This window comes from Vombatus ursinus, unplaced genomic scaffold (genome assembly GCF_900497805.2).
Source record: "Vombatus ursinus unplaced genomic scaffold, bare-nosed wombat genome assembly UNPS02014946.1, whole genome shotgun sequence".
Classification (NCBI taxonomy): domain Eukaryota; kingdom Metazoa; phylum Chordata; class Mammalia; order Diprotodontia; family Vombatidae; genus Vombatus; species Vombatus ursinus.
The window spans coordinates 1989469-2009283 of NW_020954724.1; the positions used below are offsets into that span (position 1 = coordinate 1989469).

Consider the following 19815-nt stretch of genomic DNA (forward strand, 5'->3'; position numbering starts at 1 on the left):
ATCCTGTATATATATATCTTGTTCTATATAGTTGCTTGTATATTGTCACCCCCCCCATTAGACTGTGACTTTTAGATGGAGGACTGATTTTTTTGCCTTTCTTTGTATCTGTAGCGCTTAGCACATAGTAGGTGCTTAATAAATGCTTTTTGACTGAGTATGATAGCAGTGGGAATAGAAAAGGAAGGACAGTTCTTGAGGACCAATGAGGAAACATGCTACCCACTTCCTGGCAGAGAGGTAATAGATTCAAGGTGTAGAATGAAACACACTTTTTTGCACATGGCCAATGTGAGAATCTGTTTTACTTGACTGTATATTTGTTGCATGAATAGTGCCTTTGTTTTTTCTTTTTTTTTCTTTTTCAATGGAGGGAGCACAGGAGGTAGAGAAAATAACTACTTGCTAACCCTTAAAAGTTAATTTAATTTAGGGGCAGCTAGGTGGCACAATGGATAGAGCACCAGCTCTGGAGTCAGGAGGACCTGAGTTTAAATCTGGCCTTAGACACATAACAACACTCTCTAGCTGTGTGACTCTGGGCAAGTCACTTAATCCCAAATGCCTCACCAAAAAAAAAGTTGATTTAATTTAAAAAAAGAAAATAATGGAGAAATGTTAGAGCTGCTTTGAAAGAAAAATCATTGAAGAATCTTAAAGAACTTCCAAGGTCATCTACTAAGCTGTTATATGAATTATGCCATCATTAGTAAGATTTCATTGACTATGTAAGTCTATGTAAGTAAGACTATATAAGTAAGATTTCATTCACTATGGAGCTTTCCAAGGAGGCTGGGCAAAGCATACATGTATAATTAATCAAAGGATGAAGAGAACGATGGTTAGGTAATCCAAGAATTACAGAGAACACCAAGACACTGGTTTATTTTAGATACAGTTAATCCCTGAACCAGTATCACCACCTCTCAGCAGCCAATCATCTAGATCATGGATTACCCACCTCTGTTCTTTGTCCAAGGAAGAAGGCATCATGTTGGATTTTTTGTTTTGTTTTGTTTTTGAAACATAATCTTCCTATCTCACTCAGAATGGAAGTGCAGCCCCTATTCACAGGCCTGACCCCACTGATGATCAGCACAGAAACTTTGGCTTTGACCTGCTCTGTTTCTGGCTAGTTTGCCCCTCTTTAGGCAGCCTGATGTCCCCATCTTCTCCACCCCCCCCACCATCTCTCCCAAAAGGTCACCATATTGATAAAGGACTTAGTGCAGGTAACTGATCGCTTTTAGCCCCAATGAAATGATCTATTAGTATTAGCTTTCCCAGGAGCAGGGACTACAAGTGAGTGCCACCACACCTGGCTACCACCATATTTGAAACATCAGCCACCTTTGGGCTGTTCTTTAGATCCCCTGCCCAGCATTCATCTCTTTTTTAATCCTCTTATCTGTGCTCTGGTTGGCAGGAAGTTTGGTGGAGGATATACCGAGTGTCAAACCACCACCATTTATCCTCACTTTGACTGTCATCTATGCACACAGTCAGACTCCACTTTCTTTCCCTCTCTCATCATCTCCAAAAAATTAATATCACCTGATCTAGATGGATATATTGATATCCTAGATCTCCACAGCCAGAAACATTCTATGCATTGGTATAAATTTATCCATCTTCTTTTGGGGGAACTGGTAATGCCCTTACATCATCCCTATTCTTCAAATTATTATGAATGAACTCTAGGATTTCTTAGACACATGTGCTTCTATCATGGATGCTCCCATTAGAGTCCATAGCAATGAAAGTCTTTCAGTAGGTTACTCAGTTATTTTCAGTTATATCTGACTCTTTGTGACTCCATTTGAGGTTTTCTTGGAAAATATGCTGGAGTGGTTTGCCATTTCCATTTCCATATGAGGAAACTGAGGCAAACAGAATTAATCAACTTGCCCAGGGTCACATAGCTATTTGGTGTCTGCAGCCAGATTTGAATTCAGGAAGATGAGTCTTCCTGACTCTAGGCCCAACACTATCCACTGTGCCACTTAGCTGCCCCAAAGAAAAGCTTAGAGGAAATCATATTATCTTCTTGAGGGATTGAGTAAGCTGATCTTGGTCTTGGGGAAAAAAAGATTTAAAGTACAAGATAATAAGTACAAAAGATCTATTGTAATAAGGAAACCTGTCATAAAAGGAATGGGACCAGTGGGTATCCTATATTTAACAGTATATAACTTTTACATACTTTGAGGTCAAATTAAGAACTCTAATGTCACTCAAAAGACTAATAGTTCTTACTAGATTGCATTATAAACATTATAAATATATATGTATATATACTTATGTATGTATATATATATATATATATATATATATATATACACATATATGGGCAATCTGCAGTAGACTGTATGGTTAGGGAATCACAATGTTTAATTGAAGAGCCCTGTGATTTTCAGACATTTTGTGAGAATCACTCAGGGACCTAAATGATTCATGGAGAATGGGAGGCCTCACTGAGTGATCAACCTTTTTTATTTACAGCCATTGTAGCATGGGACAGTGGAAAAAGCACTACATTCAGAGTCAAAATATATGGGTTCAAAACCCAGCTCAGATACTTACAACCCTGTCTTACCTTGGTCCATTTTACCTCTTCTGTACCTGAGATTCCTTATCTGAAAATCCTTATCTGGATTTGGGGCTTGTTAAACTTTTTCCACTCATGACCCCTACGGCATTTCTTAAACTATGGGTCATGATCCCATGAGCTGCAACCCACAGTTTTAAGAAGCGCTGGATAATCTCTAGGGTCCCTTCTGGCTCTGAATCTATGGTTCTATGACCTAAGAAAACATTTTCAAGTCATCCAGTACACTACAAAAATATTGAATTAGGATGGTCTAAAAAGTGACATTTCTATAGTTTATTTATTCTAGGTTATGGGCTGCCAATTCAATGCTGGGAAAAAATCAATATTTCTCCTCTATTTCTACCCCTTAAAAACTTTAAAAATGTAGGAAGTGAAATTGGAACTGTTGAATGACCCAGAGTGTCAATATTAAATTGAAAAAAGGTCTTCAGTAGAATACTACAGGAACCTGTCCTCAGCTCTGAGCTGTTGTTAATGATTTAATCACTACATGTAGGAATGCATATATGGCATGTATATCACATTTGGAGATGACATTAAGCTGAAAGGAATAGCAAATATTGAGCGACAGATTTGAGGACCCAAAAAGATCTCAACAGAATGAAATGATGGGTTGAATCTAATAAGATGAAATTTACTAGGGATAAATGTCAATTCCTACATTTGGGCTCAAAAAATCAACTGCATGAGAATAGTAATACTAGGCAACAGTACAAGTGAAAGCTATCCGAGGGTTTCAGTGGACTGGAACTTCCATATGCACCAATATGGAAGCAGTGTGGTTCCCTGGAAAGAGCAGTAAATTTGAAGTCATAAGATTGAATCCCAACTCTGCTACTTATTACTTGTATGACCTTAGCCAAATCACTTCATCTCTCATAGCTTCAGTTTCCCCATCTGTAAAAAGTGAGGGGGACAGACTAGATAACCTGTAAGTTCCCTTACAACTCTAGAATGATAATCTTATGACCAGTATGACATGGCACCCAAAAAAGCTAATATGAACAATCTGGGTTAAGAAAGGCCTGGGATATAGAATGGAGGAGGCAATCTAAAGAATATTTGATAACCCATGCCCCAAGAGGAAATGTGGGCAACTAGGTGGCGCAGTGGTAGGGCGCTAGGCATGAAGTCAGGAAGACTCATCTTTCTGAGTTCAACTCTGGCCTCAGACATTTACTAGCTGTGTGACCTTGGTCAAGTCATTTCACCCTGTTGTTTCAGTTTTCTCACCTGTAAAATGGGCTGGAGAAGAAAATAGCAAACCACTCCAGTATCTTTCCCAAGAAAACATTAAACAGGGACATGAAGAGTCAGACACAACTCAATAACAACAACAAAGGAAATATGGATAGAAGATGGTGTGATTAATTCAACAAATTCTAATTCCCTTCTTTCAGTAAAGGCTGCCAATTTTTTCTACATTTTAGTATAATCTGGTACCTATGATGTAGTGAAAACTAAGGTCATTGCTATTGATGTATCTCTTTAAATTTTTCCATGGGAGGGATGCAAACTGAGCTTTGGAAAACTGAAGATGACTAAAGTAAGTTGGGGAGATGGTTTAACCTTGTCACCACCTCCAGAACTGTTGAGAAGCCAGGTTCAAAATGGCAGATCATTGTTTCATTTTATACTTTGCCATTATCTCAGCATCAGTATAACAAATCATATTTCTGGGTAACAGGACAGTCAAGGGAACAGGTAATGGCTATTAAGCCCTTTGTTGTGACCAGACTCTGTGAAGAGCTGAAATTTCAATCAACAAATGTTTACTTTTGTCTGTTTTCAATGGCACTTTAAAATCACAGAGGGAAAAATCTGATTTCCGTTAAAATACAAAAAAGAAAAAAGAAAAACATTTCTAATTAGAATAATAGAGTCTTTCAGGGACAGCCCTAAGCTGATGTGTAAAGTGGATAAAATTTAAGGAGCAAAACTGGAGGGAGACAGGACTGAGTCACATTGTTTTGCCCCGATCTTGTCCCCCAAAGGTAACTCACGCCTTCATGCTGCTCCCTAGATTTTTGTCTCAGTGGTGCCTTCCCAGTAAGCCAGGTCCTTTTCCGTTATTAAAACTTATCTGTTCCGTGTTCCACTCGTTCAGAACCCTACCCTTTGCTAGATAGCCAAATAGCCTGACGGTCTAACTTCCTAATGTACTGCCCCTCCCAGATAGCAGAAATACATGGTGGTGGAAGCTTTCTGAAGACAACGCCTTAACCCAAAGGAGTTACTATACTAATGGTTGAAATGTCAGGCCTAGTGGTAGGTCTGGAGGGGGAGGGGAGTATTGGGGGCAGATAAAATTTCTTAACACCACATAGGTGTTTCCATAGTCCACCAAGCCTGCTTGTCATTCTGATTAAGGAAAAAAGTTCTTTCATGTCCAAGAAAAAAAAAAAAGGAAGAAAATTGCCTTTGGACACTATCTCATCATACCACTGCTTGCTCCAAAAGAATGAATCATGTTCCAGGCAGGATTAAACTGATTTTATTTAATTTTTTTTGAAAAAAATATCTACCTTCTCCATGATTGCAGCTTTCTCCCAAATTAAAATGCCTATCTGGGGACAGCTATTTCATTATCATGAATAAACATGAGTATAAATCTGTTCCATATCCTCTCAGAATGATTCTGGGTACAAGCTCCCTCACTTCCTAGGATTTCATTGCACTGTCCGTCGTCCCCCTCCCTCATCTCCTTCCTTCATGAATCAGCATACACAGATAAAGCTTTTCCTCTGCTTCTAAACCAGACACCCTTCTCTCTGCCAAGTCAGGAACAATACCTTGCTGGCTGGATTACACTATTCCAAAATGCAATGGGACCTGTTTGGTAGCCTGCATCCTTGGGTCTTTTTCAAGCAGGAAGGTGGAAGAGAGGAGATAGACAAGTTTCCCCGGAAATGCTAGTTCAGGTTTCCTACCCCTGTAGTTGGTAGCCTAGCATTTTGAAAATTTTCCCAATTTTTTTTTTGTAAAGGTCATTTGTGGGGAAGCTAATTGGTGCAGTATATAGAGTGCTGGGCCTGGAGTCAGGAAGGGTTGAGTTCAAATCCAGCCTCAGACACTTACAGGCTGTGTAATCTTAGGCAAGGCTTAACCTCTGTTTGCCTCAGTTTCCCCATTTGTAAAACTAGGATTATGATAGGACCTACTTCTCAGGGTTGTTGTGAGGATCAAATGAAATATTTTGAAGTGCTTAACACAGTGCCTGGCACAAAGTCGGTGCTATATATCTTAGCTTTTATTATTTTCTACCCATAGGGTTGTGTTTTGGTATGGACCTGAGATGCTACCAGCACAGGAAACTCTTGATGTTGAAACTCTTCCCACTATTTATAATCTTAGCGATGTGTCATATTGAAATGACTTATCTATGGTCACACGTGAGAGGCAGGATTAAACCCCAAGTGTCCCTAACTGTGCACTATACCATGTTTCCTATCATCCTATGTCATGCAACATGAAAAAAAAAACCAGATGAGAAAACCTTGATACTTTGATAGTTCCTAAAGAACTTGCATGTTCATTTTCTCCTTTGGATTCAGGAAGACCTGAGTTCAAATCTTGCCTTAGACCCTTACTAGCTGTAGGATCATGGGCAAGTCACCCTCTCTCAGACTCAATTTCCTGATCTGTAAAATGTAAAATAGTAACACCAACCTTTCAAGGCTATGGTGAGGGAGGGTCAAATGAGAGAATAAATGTGAAGCTCTTTGCAAACCTTAAACTGCTATTTATTATGATTAATGGGTAAAGCACTGGACTTGGGCTTGAGTTCAAATTCTGCCTCAGAAATGTATTAGCTTTGTGATCTGGGGCCAGTCACTTAACGTCACTCAGACTCACTTTCCTCATCTGTAAAATGGGGTTAATAATAGTACCGATCTTACAAGGTTGTTGTGAGGATCAAATGAGATTAATAAATGTAGAGGGCTTTGCAAACCTTAAAGACTATATACATGTTCTTTCTTCTTCTTCTTCCTTCTCCTCCTTCCCCTCCTTCCTCTCCTTTTCTCCTCCTCTTTCTTCTTCTTTTTCTTCTTCTTCTTTCTTCTTCCTCTCTTCTTCTCCTTCTCCTTCTTCCTCTTCATCCTCTTCTTCTTCTTCTCCTCCTCTTTCCTCTTCTCTCTGCTTTCCTCCTTCCTCTTCTCTTTGCTTTCCTCCCCTTCCCCCTTTTCCTCCTCCTCCTTCTTCCTCTTCTTTCTCCTTCTCCATCTCCTTCTCCTTCTCTTTCTTCTTCTTTGCCTGGTCCTATGATTTTATTGGTGTAGGGGACTTGCAAGGAAAACTCCCTCCATTGACGCAGGTTAGCATCTGTTCCATAACACAGAGCCTTAGCCAGTCACCTGGGGCACTGAGAGATGACTTGTACAGGGTAACCCAATCAGCATATGGGACTTGAATTCAGGGTTTCCTGACTCTGAGGCTGACCGGCCAGCCTCTGTCTCAAGGTGTCCCTCTAACAAGTGAACACTACTGGGAGCCATTTTCCAGATGTTGGAGCCAAGCAGCATTTCTTAATTTAGCATTTCCTCATATTGACGGGCCGGGCACTGATATTTGGATTCTCTAGTGGCAGTGTCAAGTTCAAATAGAAATAAGTCCACTAAACCGTGCTTGAAGGCTGCACGTTGACTTAGAAAGCCACCCATTATCATTATCTGTGTTCTATTACATTTGATTTTGTTAATTATTTCCTAATTACATTTTAATCTGGTTCAGGCCCACTCAGGAGTGTTGCCAGCTGCATGTGTTTGATATCTCTGCTCCAGAGCCTCGTTAAATATTCATACTGTGAATTTAACCTGGAGAATCCCATGGCATTGGGCAGAGAGCTTGAAGCAAATAGAGCAACACATTGTCTGAGGTTAGAGCAGATACAATTTCAGCTTTAATCTTTAATTGTGGATTGTTTCCTCAAAGCAGAAAGTGTAGATTACCCTGAAGGCTACCAGACAAATTGCCCTCTTGGCAGTCAAATCCTGTGTTATAGATTGAGGGAGATAAAAGCTCCTCCTTTGGTGAAAAAGTTCCAAGGCCATTAAAAGAAACCTGTAGGTCCAACATAGGACCCTGTGGACCCAACTAGAAATGCTTTTCTCCAGTTTTCTCAACAGTAAATTGAAGAACTTGGCCCACAAATGGTACCTGCCAGCGCCAACATTCTCTGATTCCTCCTTTTCAGGGCTCTCTAAATATAACATGACCATTCAGTCTATAGAGGGCCAATAGAAATAGAGTCAATAGAAATAAGGCAGGTAAGTAGCTCGGTAAATAAGAGTTTTGGGCCTGGAGTCAGGAAGACCTGAGTTCAAATCCAGCCTCAGCTACTTGCTAGCAGTGTGACCCTGGAGAAGTCACTTAACCTCTGTTTACCTTAATCCACTGGAGAAGGAAATGGCAAACCTTCCAGTATCTTTGCCAAGAAAACCCCATGGACAGTACTGGCATCATGAAGAGAGACACAACTCAATAAGAACAACAAATAAGCTTAAAGTTATGGTTTTCCTCTGTAATGGGTGGTAACGGGAGAGACCCCTTGATTTGCTGGACTTAAGACCTTTCCATGAAACTGGATATATGATCTGGCCCCTCATTAAAGAATATGCAACCAATGCTCCTGGCTGGTCCTTCAGCCCTTCTTTGGTCCCTTGGGTGATGAGGGTGATTGGTGACTTTGCTAGGAAGCACCACCCTCTCAGCAGGCCAAAAGATCTTTAGAGGAGGCAGCTAGATGGTGCAGTGGATAGAGCACTGGCCCTGCAGTCAAGAGGACCTCAGTTCAAATCCGGCCTCAGACACTTACGAGCTAGCTATGTGACCCTGGGCAAGTCACCTAACTCCCACGCTTCCTAAAAAAAAAACAAAATCAAAACAAAATACAAAAGATCTTTAGAAAGGTTTTACCTCCCTCCCTTTTCAGTATATTGTGTGGATCTCTGCCAGGCTCTCTCTTCCACTTTTAGTTGGTAGGTTGGGGTGTCTCTCCCCCACCTCAAGCAGCAATGATGACAACATGCATCTGAAAGCCAGATGTGATCGCCCAGCTAACCATGAGCCTGGACCACAAGTCCCTGGCTATCTTTTCAGTTTGGTGGGTCTTTCTCTGAGCCCACGTCACCAGACGGTGAGCCTGAGAAATGGAAGTTTCCAGCTCAAGCAGCAATTTTGTGAGTCCAAGAGGTCAGGACACCTGAGTTGGTACTGGCTATCCAGCAGATGATTCCTAAAGCAGCATGACTTCTTGGAGAAGGAGAAAAAGCACCACTGGCAAGACAGTCTACAGCAAGCCATGTCCTGGCTGGTCTAAGGACCTGGGGGTTCTCGTGAGCTGGGTTATTATTTCACATTTTAAATATTTGTTAATGATTTGTGAGTCTTCTGTAAATAGCTGATCTATGTTGTTGTTAAGTTGTTTCAGTTGTGTCTGACTCTTTGTGACCCCATTTGGGGTTTTCTTGGCAAAGATACTAGAGTGGGTTGCCATTTTGTTCTCCAGCTCATTTTATAGATGAGGAAACTGAGGCAGACAGGGTTTAAGTGACCTGCCTGGGGTCACACATCTAGTAAGTGTCTGAGGCCAGATTTGAACTCAGGAAGATGAGTCTTCCTGACTCCAGGCCCAGCACTCTATCTACTGTGCCCACTAAGCTACCCCAACTGACTCATATCTGATAACTGCTTTATATATTGAATACCTTTTCTAGAAGGGATCCTGTTTATCTCTTTTAGGAGAAACAATAGACATGACTTGTACCTAGAATTTGTTTTAGAGATTTTTTCCAGAACTCTGGAGTAGAGGTGTAACAAAACAGAGGATGTGAGGAAAACCTGATCTCTTTTGGAAAGCCTTACCTAGTACTGAACCTGGCTGATAGGAGTCCAGGAACAGAAGCTCTTTTGTGCAAAGAGCATCTCTACTCTATATCACAGATGACATTTTCAATTTAGTACAACAAACATTGATTATGAACTTGCTATATGTGTGTGAATGCACATATACAAACATGCATACATACATATACACACACACAAGACACTGTCCTAGGGCTAGGATATAAAGTCACAAACAGAAACAGTTCAACAGTTCATGCTTTCAAGGAGTCCCTTGAGAGAGGAGACAAAGCTGTACCCAACGAAGTAAACCCAAGGAAAGGAAGAGTGGTTGAAAACTGGAAGGATCAGGGAATTCTCCATGGAGAAGGTGGGATGTAAGTTGAGGAAGCTCAAGATTCTGAGAGGGTGAGTTAAGAAGGCAGTCCATTGCAGGGATAGGGAGTGACTTGTGCAAATTCAAAGAGATATTGTTGCTATTGTTGTTTCAGACGTGTCTGACTCTTTAAGACCCCATTTGGGGTTTTCTTGGCGAAGATACTGGAGGGGTTTGCCATTTCCTTCTCCAGCTCATTTTTCCTGATGAGGAAACTGAGGCAAACAGAGTTAAGTGACTTGCCCAGGGTCACCCAGCTAGTAAGTGTCTGAGGCCAGATTTGAACTTAGGAAAATGAGTCCTCTTGACTCCAGGCGGGGAACTCTGTGCACTATGGAGCCACTTAGCTGCCCCAGCATGGGAGAGGGAGCATTAAGGTTGGAAAACATCTCAAAGTCTACTTTGCCTGAAACTTAAAGTATGTGAAAGGGAATGATATGAACTAAGATTGGAAAAGTACATCCCCCAGCAAGGAGGGACTTAAATGACAGGTAGGGGAGTTTGCATATTAACCCATAGTCAATAGAGAGTGACACCAAAGGTGTCCTGGCAGGGAAGTGATACTGTCAGACCTATCCTGTCCTTTTGTCATTTTGTGTGGGATTGGAGAAGGGAGGGCCTGCGAGGAGGGAGAGCAACGAGTCTATTACAATTGTCCATAGGAAAGTTTTATGTCTAATAATGATAACTGACATTTCCAGAGTGCTTTTCAAGTTGGCAAAGCACTTTGTATACATTATCTTACTTGAGCCTCCCAAAAACCCTGTGAGGAAAATCTCCAAGGGCTGGTGTAAATATTTTAAATACTTAATGTTTTATGATAGTTGCTAAGAAGATAAGGCATTGTTTATAGTTACAGCAATGTATAGGAAAATGACACTCCCATTTCCTTTCTCATTCGGGTTGTAAAAGAGAGAAGAAAAAAAAAAGCCATGACCCTTCTAGAGATGACTTGCATTTAGGCTAGGAATATTTGTCTTGATTAAACAAGGATTGGCAAAGAAGACTCAGCCTTTGGAGCCACTCACGAAGGCTCCATGACTAGCAGAGAATAATGATTAAGGAGCGGAGGCCAAAGCTGACATGGGCATGTTGACTTTGGGACCCTCTGATTCTAATTAGCTTTTCTCTATTTCCTGCTATTTCTCCTGAAAGCCTTCGACCTCCACCTGTAATATGAAGCCCCTAAGCATTCGCAGCTGGGGTTTCCGAAGCTCCCTGCCTCCTGTCGTATTCATCAGTCTGAGACATTCTGCCTGAGCTGAACTCTGGAGGTGTCCTTGTTTGTTTAATTATCTGAACTACGTTTGCTTTGAGATTTGTGAAACTTAGGAAAAGACTGTAATACTATTTGAAATGGGAATCTATGGACCACTGGGGGGAAAACCAAAGACCAGTGATCAGAGTAGGGGGACTTCCACCCTTCATCAAAATTCTGACATAAGAAATATAGAATTTTATTTTAAAAAACACATCAAACTTTTGGGTGGGTCATTGGAAACAGAGCTGGACTGGACATGAAAGATCATCAAGATTCAGGGGGTTTTAACCTTTTTTTTTTCACGTGTCATAAATCCCTTTGGCAGCCTGGTGAAGTCTATTGAGCCCTCCTCAGAATCATGTTTTTAAGTAATTGAAGAAAATGTTGGATTTTAGTGAAAATAAGGATGTATTTTCTTCCTCGTCTTAGCTGATGAACTCCCCCTCCCCCCAGAAAAACTTATCTTAACTTGAGGGTAAGAGTTCCTGATTGCATCCTGAGCCACACAGTTAGTAAACAGCGGAGCCAGGATTCTGACTCCAAATTTATGGCTGGGTCACATTAACCACCTTTATGTCACACTAACCACCTTTATGTCACACATGTGAAGCTTGTGAAGCCCTAGAATGTCCGTGGGACAACGACCATCACTGACTGGGTAACCTTCTTCTTCATTTCAGGTCAACAACCAACATTTATTAAGTGCCCACTATGTACAAGGCATTGTGCTAGGTATTGGATACAGGAAAAAAGTGGAAAAGCTCTCTGCCTTTAAAGAGCTCACATTGTAGTAAGGAGGGACACAACAGACACTTGGGGTGTACACAGAGAAATGAATAAAAAGTAATTTGAGGAAGGAGGGAGGGAAGAAGGAAGGAAAGAGGGAAAGGAAGAGGGAGAGAGAAGGGGGGAGAGAGGGAGAGAGAAAAGAGGGGAAAAGAGAGAAAGAGGAAGGGGAGAGGAGAGCAGAGGAGAGAGAGAGAGAGAGAGAGAGAGAGAGAGAGAGTGTTAGTTTGGCTGGAACATAAAATTAATGAAGGGAAGTAGTATAAAGAAGAATAAAAACATAGGTGGTAACAAAATTGTGGAGAGCTTTAAATATTAGGTTAAAGTATTTGTATTTTTTCTTATAGGCAGGGGGGAGCCATGAATGATCTTTAAGTAGGGGAATGAGATAGTGAGATGAGACTGGTGCCTAAAGAAGATTATTTTGGCATCTACGTGGAGGACAGACTGGAAAGGGAGGTGACTGTGTTGGAATAATTCAGGACAGAGGTGATGAGGCCCTGAAATGGGCGGCAGTTTCAGGTATGGAGAGAAGGGGATGTTGTGGAGATAGAATACATAAGGCTCGATATGAACGGCCAGGAAGAAGAAATGTCAAGGGTCATCTCTGCAGTTACAAATATGGATATCTGGAAGAGATGCCGGGAGGCAACTTCAATGGAAATAGAGAAGTTTGGAGGAGGGGTAAGTTTAAGGAGAAGGGGAGGAGCGAGGGAAGTTGTGTTTTGGGCATGTATCTGAGTGGCCAACAAGGGCACCCTAGAGAAGATACCCAGTAGGAAGCTGAGTGTGGCTGCAGTTCAGGGGAGAGATGAAGGCTGGATATATTGACTGGGGAATAATCTGTAAAGATGATACTTCAGTCGAAAGGAGAGGGGAGGGAGGGGAAGGGAAGGAAGAGAGGGGCATGGAGAGATAGGGGAGGGCAGAGCTCAGGACTGAGCTTTGGGGAAAGCTAGCAATCTAAAAGGCGGCAGATACAGATGATGATCCAGCACAGGGGGCCGAGGACGATTAGTCAAGCAGGTGTCAGGAGAGCTAGGAGAAAGCAGTGCCGTGGAAGCTAAGAGAAGAGAGAGTGCTTAGGTGGAAAGTCAAGGGTGTCAAAAATTGCAGAGAGATCAAATAGGATGAAGACTGAGAAAAGACCCCTGGATTTTTGCGTAGAGTTTCCTTAGAATGGTGAAGTCTGAAGTCAGACCACAAAGGATGAAGAAATGAGCAGGTGGTGAGAAGTGAAGGCAGTGCGCTGTAGCACTTAATTAGAAGAATTTAAACAATGTAGGGCATGGGGACTAGACTTTTGATTTCATTGGTATAGGGTGAGGAAACTCTTATGTTTCCTCATGTATGGTGGCACTTTCTCTGCAACCTAAAATCTTGGAGAACTTCCTAGACCCTGTGCCCAGGGTCACACAATCAGTATGTATCAGAGGCAGGGCTTGAACCCAGATGTTCCTGGCTTCAAGACCAGCATTCTATCCACTATGCTGTTGCTTCTCAGTGTAATCCCTAAAAAATACTGAATGGAACTTGGGATAATATTTCAATCCTCTCTCTCTCTCTCTCTCTCTCTCTCTCTCTCTCTCTCTCTCTCTCTCTCACACACACACACACACACACACACACACACTCACAGGAAAAACATGAGCAAGTATGGTAATTACCTGCCATCTCTGGAAGACTTTACAAACAGCCTAGTTACTAATTTGTCTAGGCACCTCTAGGCGTGGCCTTTGATGGGGTCAGAAATATAAGCTCCATGACGTCTTCACAAACTTAGGATATAGAGATACTATTAAAAGTTTGAAATACAGAGTTAACATTGAAAATCTATCTCCTTTTTTATTGTGTTTCAGTTTCACAGAAAAATATGGTCTTGCAGACAACAATCATACTCTTTATATCCATTATGATGACATTTACAGTGTCCACTGGGTGAGAGCTGGAGGTGTCAGGAACCAGGAGTCCACGTTCATATGAGGAAGCAAGAAAAGTTAGAAATGAAAATCGTAAATGGAATAACTGAGACTTCTCGAGAATCTCACCCACCCCCTGCTATGTTGAGCAAGTATTAACACTGATGAGTGAACTTTTTCTCTATTCAGGTAGGTGGAAAGTCAAAATGAGCCTGTCTCACTTGCCAGTTCACACTAGCGGATATGTCTTTCTAAGCACCATCCCAAGATGTCTATGGCAATTTAGCAAAACTGTAGTTTCAGAGTCAGTGAGCTTCAGCATACAAATGTTTGATTTCTGCTTTTAGAGATGAGGATACCCAGCCTGAAACACAATGGACAGACACAAAAGATGCCTTCTGGTCCACTTGGGAGTCTGTATAATACCTCTATTTTTTCAGTATTATTGAATCATGGATCTAACAGCTACCATTTCATAGCATTTATAGTTGGCAAATTGCTTTGCATATACTATCTCATTTGATATGGGTTAGAGTCCTACCTCTGACATGTACTGCTGTGACCCTATGCAAGTCACTTAACATGTCAGTGGCAAAAGTAGCTAAGACTGCATGTTGCAAAGGAGGTGATGACCTGTATTACTAGAGAAAATCCCTGAATGGGAATTCTGAATTTGAACTCAGGTCTTCAGGCACCTGGGCCTGTACTCCTTCTAAAATGTACATGATCCTGAGCTAGAACAGGTGGGAGTCTGGAAAAGCGCACAATCCCTATGAAGAAATATTATTGGAAATTCTGGTCCTTACTGCACTTAGGGATAATATGCAAAGATTTTTATCCTTACAACACTTCTGGATAGTATGCCAGGGACTTTAGGTCACAAAGGTAACTTTAGGGGAAAAAGTAACTTTTTTAAGAAGAGTAGAGTTCCCTTTAGGATGCCATAACTGGAAAGTTTTAGTGCCTTAAGAGAGATAATGCACCTCCACTGTCACCTGACAGAACCGTAAAATGAATTGGGCTCCAGGTAAACTGAAATTCAACATTGTTATCATCTCCATTATGACTATAATTAGCTCTTAATTTTCCATAGTTTGTGGATTTTCCATGGCTAATGTTTAATCCCAGGCTGGCTTCTAATTGCTGCCTGTGACTTTGCCCCTCTGGCTGTCAGGTAGTGGGTATCTAGGGAATATAAAGTAATAATTTGCATGAGAAAAACATCATTAGGGAGGTAAGGTAAACTCACATTGTCTAGGCCAAACATCAGCAAGATCTTTTGCTAGAACATTCCAAATGACTGCCAGAGGCCTTACAGAATTTTGTTGTGTTGAATATTGTATAACAAGCATCTAAAACTTTTTTTTCTTTTTCAAAGGTTTTCACTGTGATAGAATTGTTGGCAGTTCCAGATTAATGAATTTATATGACTTAAATGTTTTATCATATCTATGATGCAGTTGCCTTCCAAAGGAAAAGATAATTAAGAGTTTCCTGCACAGAGGCAGCTGGTGGCATAGCAGACAGAGCGCTGGGTCTGGTGTCAGGAGGACCTAGTTCAAATCCAGTCTCAGACATCTACTAGCTACATGACCCTGCGTAAGTTACCTAAGTTCTGACTGCCTCAATTCTAAAATGAGGATAATAGTAGCCGCTATCTCTCAGTGATGATCAAATGAGATGATAACTGTAAAGCACTTGGCACAGTGCCTGACACATGGTGTGCACTATACAAATGCTGATTTCCTTCCCCTCCCCCCCCCCCCCCCGCCCCATTTCAGAATCTTGGAAGACAGCATTGTAGAGCTGATAGGATTTTGAAGTTTGGAAGGCCTTGGTGTGAATCTCATTTCTGCCATCCACTAGTTGGATAATGTTGGGTGGTTGGCCCCAAAGCAAGTCACTTAACCTTTCTTCGTTTCAGAGTTCTCATCTATAAAGTGGGAAGATAAAATTGTAATGCCTACGTCACCGGATTGTTGTGAAGTTTAAGTGAAAGAATGCATGTAAAGTACATTTGCAAACTTGAAAACCACGCTACAGAAATGTCAGCTATTATCACAGGGATACAGGAAGGAGCTATGATTTCATCCAGCATGGGTGGGGAACACCGTCCACTGAATCTCTGACTTAGTAGATAAATCCTAGGGAGTTGCCTGAGGCACATCCCAAATATATTAAACTCTAAATCAGGAGTTCAAAATAATCCCTGTCTGCCCTGGCCTACAACCTGTTTCCCGATATAGAGATGATTTTCCAGTGTTCTCCTTCTCTAACATGTAAGGAGTTAGTATAAAATAATATTCCACTCTCCGGTTCTCTTAGCACAGTGTAGACACAGAAAGATTTGGGGACATAACTCCCTTTTTCAGCATGTAGATGATACCAATTTGGAATCTCACTGGCTCACAATTGAAACTGAGTATTTCTTATAGGACATCAGCCTTCTTCCTGCTAGCACCTTCTAGGATTCAGGAACTAGAAATTTAAGCCCTCAGGAGAAGTTCTTAACTCAGGAGAAGGAATGAGGTTTGATATTTTGGCTATAGTTCCAAAGCTTCCATCAATTTACTATACCTCCACAGGCAAGTAACTTAATGTCTCAGGGTCTGATAATCTCCATGTATAAAATGAGGATAATAATTCTTGTCCTAGCTACCTCAGAGGTTGTGAGACCATAGCATAAAATACAGAGATGGCAGATTCTTGGCCAGGGATGGAGTGCACCTAACAAAGGCCAATAAGAATGTATTTGCTGGCTGTCTTGCAAATTTAACCAAAAGCACTTTAAACTAAAAAGAATGAGGAGGGAGAAAACTAACTATGTCTGTTCAACAAGCTAGATACCATAGAAGGTAGCTACGGTAAACAAAGAATAATAGTTGAGACATTAAGAAGTAAACAGGAGAAAAATATTCAAGAAAAGATTCTATATTAAAAACCCATAGGTTCAAATAATCTATACACAAATGTCTAAAGTTTAGGCAACGTGAAAGAAAGAGGAACTAGAAGTCCTAATGCAAGAAGGCAAATTTGACCTCATAGGTATCATGGAGATTTGATGGGATGAAACCCATGAATATGGATGGGATGAAGTCATGAATATAACTCTAGATGGGTATACTTTATTCAAGAGAAATAGGACAGAGAAAAGATTGGGGGTGGGGGCTAGGTAGCAGTAGAAAGGCATATTTGTAAGGAACTAGAGAAAGGAACTATGGTGGAGAGCATCTGGGGAAGGTCAATGGAGGGAGAACCAGAAGTGATTTTGACATCAGAGTAAACTACAGACTATCTAGACAAGGGAAATTGATGAGAAGTTTGGGAAATAGATCACAATGGATGATGTAGAAGTTTTTGGGGTCATTCATTTATCTAGACATCTACTAGGATTCTTTTTCTTCCAGTAGCAAAGTAATAAATGACTTCTTGATTTGTCTTAATAATAATTTTATCCTTCAAATGGTGAAGGAACCAACAATAGGACATGCTATATTGGATTTTACTTTCATTAATAGAGAGGAACTGGTTATTGGGGTGGCAATTACAGGAAACTTGGGGTAAAATGACCTCTCCCTCCAAGAGTATGTGATACAGGACATAGAAGCATAGTCTGATGTACCCAAGACTTTGGGAAAGCAGATTTCAAAGGGTTCCAAGGAAGGATAGAACCATGGGAAGTCATTTTGAAGGACAGGAAACCCTCAAAAATGAAGTTCTGAAAACATAGAGGGAAACAATTCTAATGAGGATGGAAAACAGGGAAATCACCAACCAATTAAGATTTTAAAAAGATAGGTATGGAAGATGGAAGCAAAGACCAGTAATAGAGCATGGAGTGGTCTTAAAAATAGTACCAATAGTGCTAAATCTCATAATGAACTGAGGCTGGCAAGAGAAGCCATGGAAAATAATGGTTTTTTTTAAAGCTACATAAAAAGAAAAAGGAGGACCAAAAAAATGGATAGAATGGCTGCTTGGGGTGGATGAGATGAAGATAACTTAAAAGGTGATGCTAACATATTGGATGAGAGAGCCAGGATCCAAAAGGCTCTTCACCCAGTTAGAGCATTGGTCTGGGTTTAATATTACCAATATTACAGATGATTTTATGGACCAGAAGAGTTGGGCACTTTCCCCAGGAATGAAGCATTTTAGTGGAAACAAAAGTCACCCCTTAAGAAGCTAAGGGATTTCTGTGGAATCCTTTGGGATGAAGATTTGCAAAACTGAAAACAATAATTCCAATAGATTTCTACTGGACTCTAAAATTATATAGCCTCTACTAGCGCCATATCTTAAAGAAAGGCATTTTCTAAAAAGGGCAAGATATTAAGGTGATTATCCTGAACAACAATGAGTCATTCTTAGAATCTATGGCTTCTTAGAATGAAATAAGGTGACTGGAAATTTTACTGGGGAAAGAACTAAGTCTTAGAGAGACAGATCATAGTCCTTCAGGACCTTCAAGGGCTGTTGTTGTTGTTGCTGGTGCTGCTGTTGTTTTTAGGAAAATAACAGATTTGGACTAAATAAGGTCTATTTCAGCTCTAAAGTTCTAGAATCCAATGAACTTTCAATTCAGTGAAATCCTTGATTCTGAAGATCGGTTGTTAGTATGTTAATGTGTTATCAGTGGCTCACCTATCTGCCAAACCTTACAGAAATCCACAGGGGCTAAGTGCCATCACTGTCTATTGGCCCAGTCACACTTTCCTTGGGCTATGTGTGTCATCCATGGAACACCCATGTTTAGTTCAGGGAGGCTATCTCAAGGCAATCTGTCCACTTTCTGCTTACTGCACTCAATAACTAACATTTTTCTGAAATAGCCAACCTAGATTTGCTTTAATCCTGCTGCCATCATCATTTTCCTTCTTCCTCCTTCGTCTCCTCCTTCATCCTTTTCTTCTTCTCTCTCACCAAGTTTGGAAGTGTAAGACCTCACCTCAGACTCACAGGTCTGATCCTACTCTGACTGAGATAGAAGCTTTGACTTCTTCCATTTTGGACCTGGACCATTTCACTCTGGTGCTCCCCTCCTCCCAGGCACTCACCACATTAATGCCAAATTTAGGGAGGACACCCAATCAGCTTAGCCCACTGCAGCTCAAAACTCCTGTAGCTCAAGAGATCTGACAGCCTGTTTCCTTGGCAGCAGGGGTGACAAATGTACAACCACAGCCGGAGCTCAATCCTGCCATTTTCGAGAATGTTAGAAAGTGCCAACTAAACACAGCAATGGTAAGGTCCTTATGGATGAGAGCTCCTGGAATTGTTATTGTTGGTGATCCCCTAAAACTGCTGTAAAGTAGGGAAGGGGAGAGGTCAAGTACCAAAGTATTAAAGAATAAGGAAGAAGAAAGTGTCAGTGATTGGCAGCAGGGTAATAAGAAAGAAATGCATTTGCAGCTTCTCTTTGCCCTGTCCTAATGCTTTATCATGACACAGAGGTGAACCTGAATTACCTAAGACTGTGTCAATGATGCACAAGCTTTGCAAGGTCCTACCAAGTTTGAAAGGTTTGAGGATGGATATAATAAGGCTGTCATTAAAGGTCTAGCTCTAGATTAATTAAGTTTGGCCAGGCTTACCCTTGGAAGGTTAGCTACCAATGATTAATTGTTTTTGTCCACAGAAGCTTACAAAGACCATCCAGTAGGGCATGGAGGAATTGCTACCTTCACCAATTCATTCATTCAATAAGCATTTATTGAGAACTGATTATGTGCCAAGCACTGTGCTAGATGCTGGGGATGCAAAGACAAAAATGGTCCCTGCCCTCAAGGAGCTAACCTTCTATTGAGGAAAAAACCAACAACATGGACATAGGTAAGAAAATATAAAACACAGGCAAACAAAATACAAATAATTTCTTGGGGGAAAGGACACTAGCAAATGTGGGGCTCAGGACAGACCTCATGAAAGTTGAAGGGAGAAGTGAGGAGAAAGTTCATTCCAGATACAGGGGACAGCTTGTGCAAACACATGGAGATGGGAGGTGGAATGACCTATGTGG

At 41.1% G+C, this 19815-nt stretch overlaps 1 protein-coding gene across 1 annotated transcript in view; it reads right to left on the minus strand.

The window, feature by feature from the left end:
• Positions 1-13755: 13755 nt before the first annotated feature.
• WNT2 (Wnt family member 2) overlaps positions 13756-19815 on the minus strand; it is a 74525-nt gene continuing 68465 nt past the window's right edge. The window contains exon 7 of the mRNA XM_027844990.1: positions 13756-13822. Within this exon, the coding sequence (XP_027700791.1) occupies positions 13800-13822 (23 nt within the window). The 3' untranslated portion in view covers positions 13756-13799. The remainder of the gene's footprint in view (positions 13823-19815) is intronic.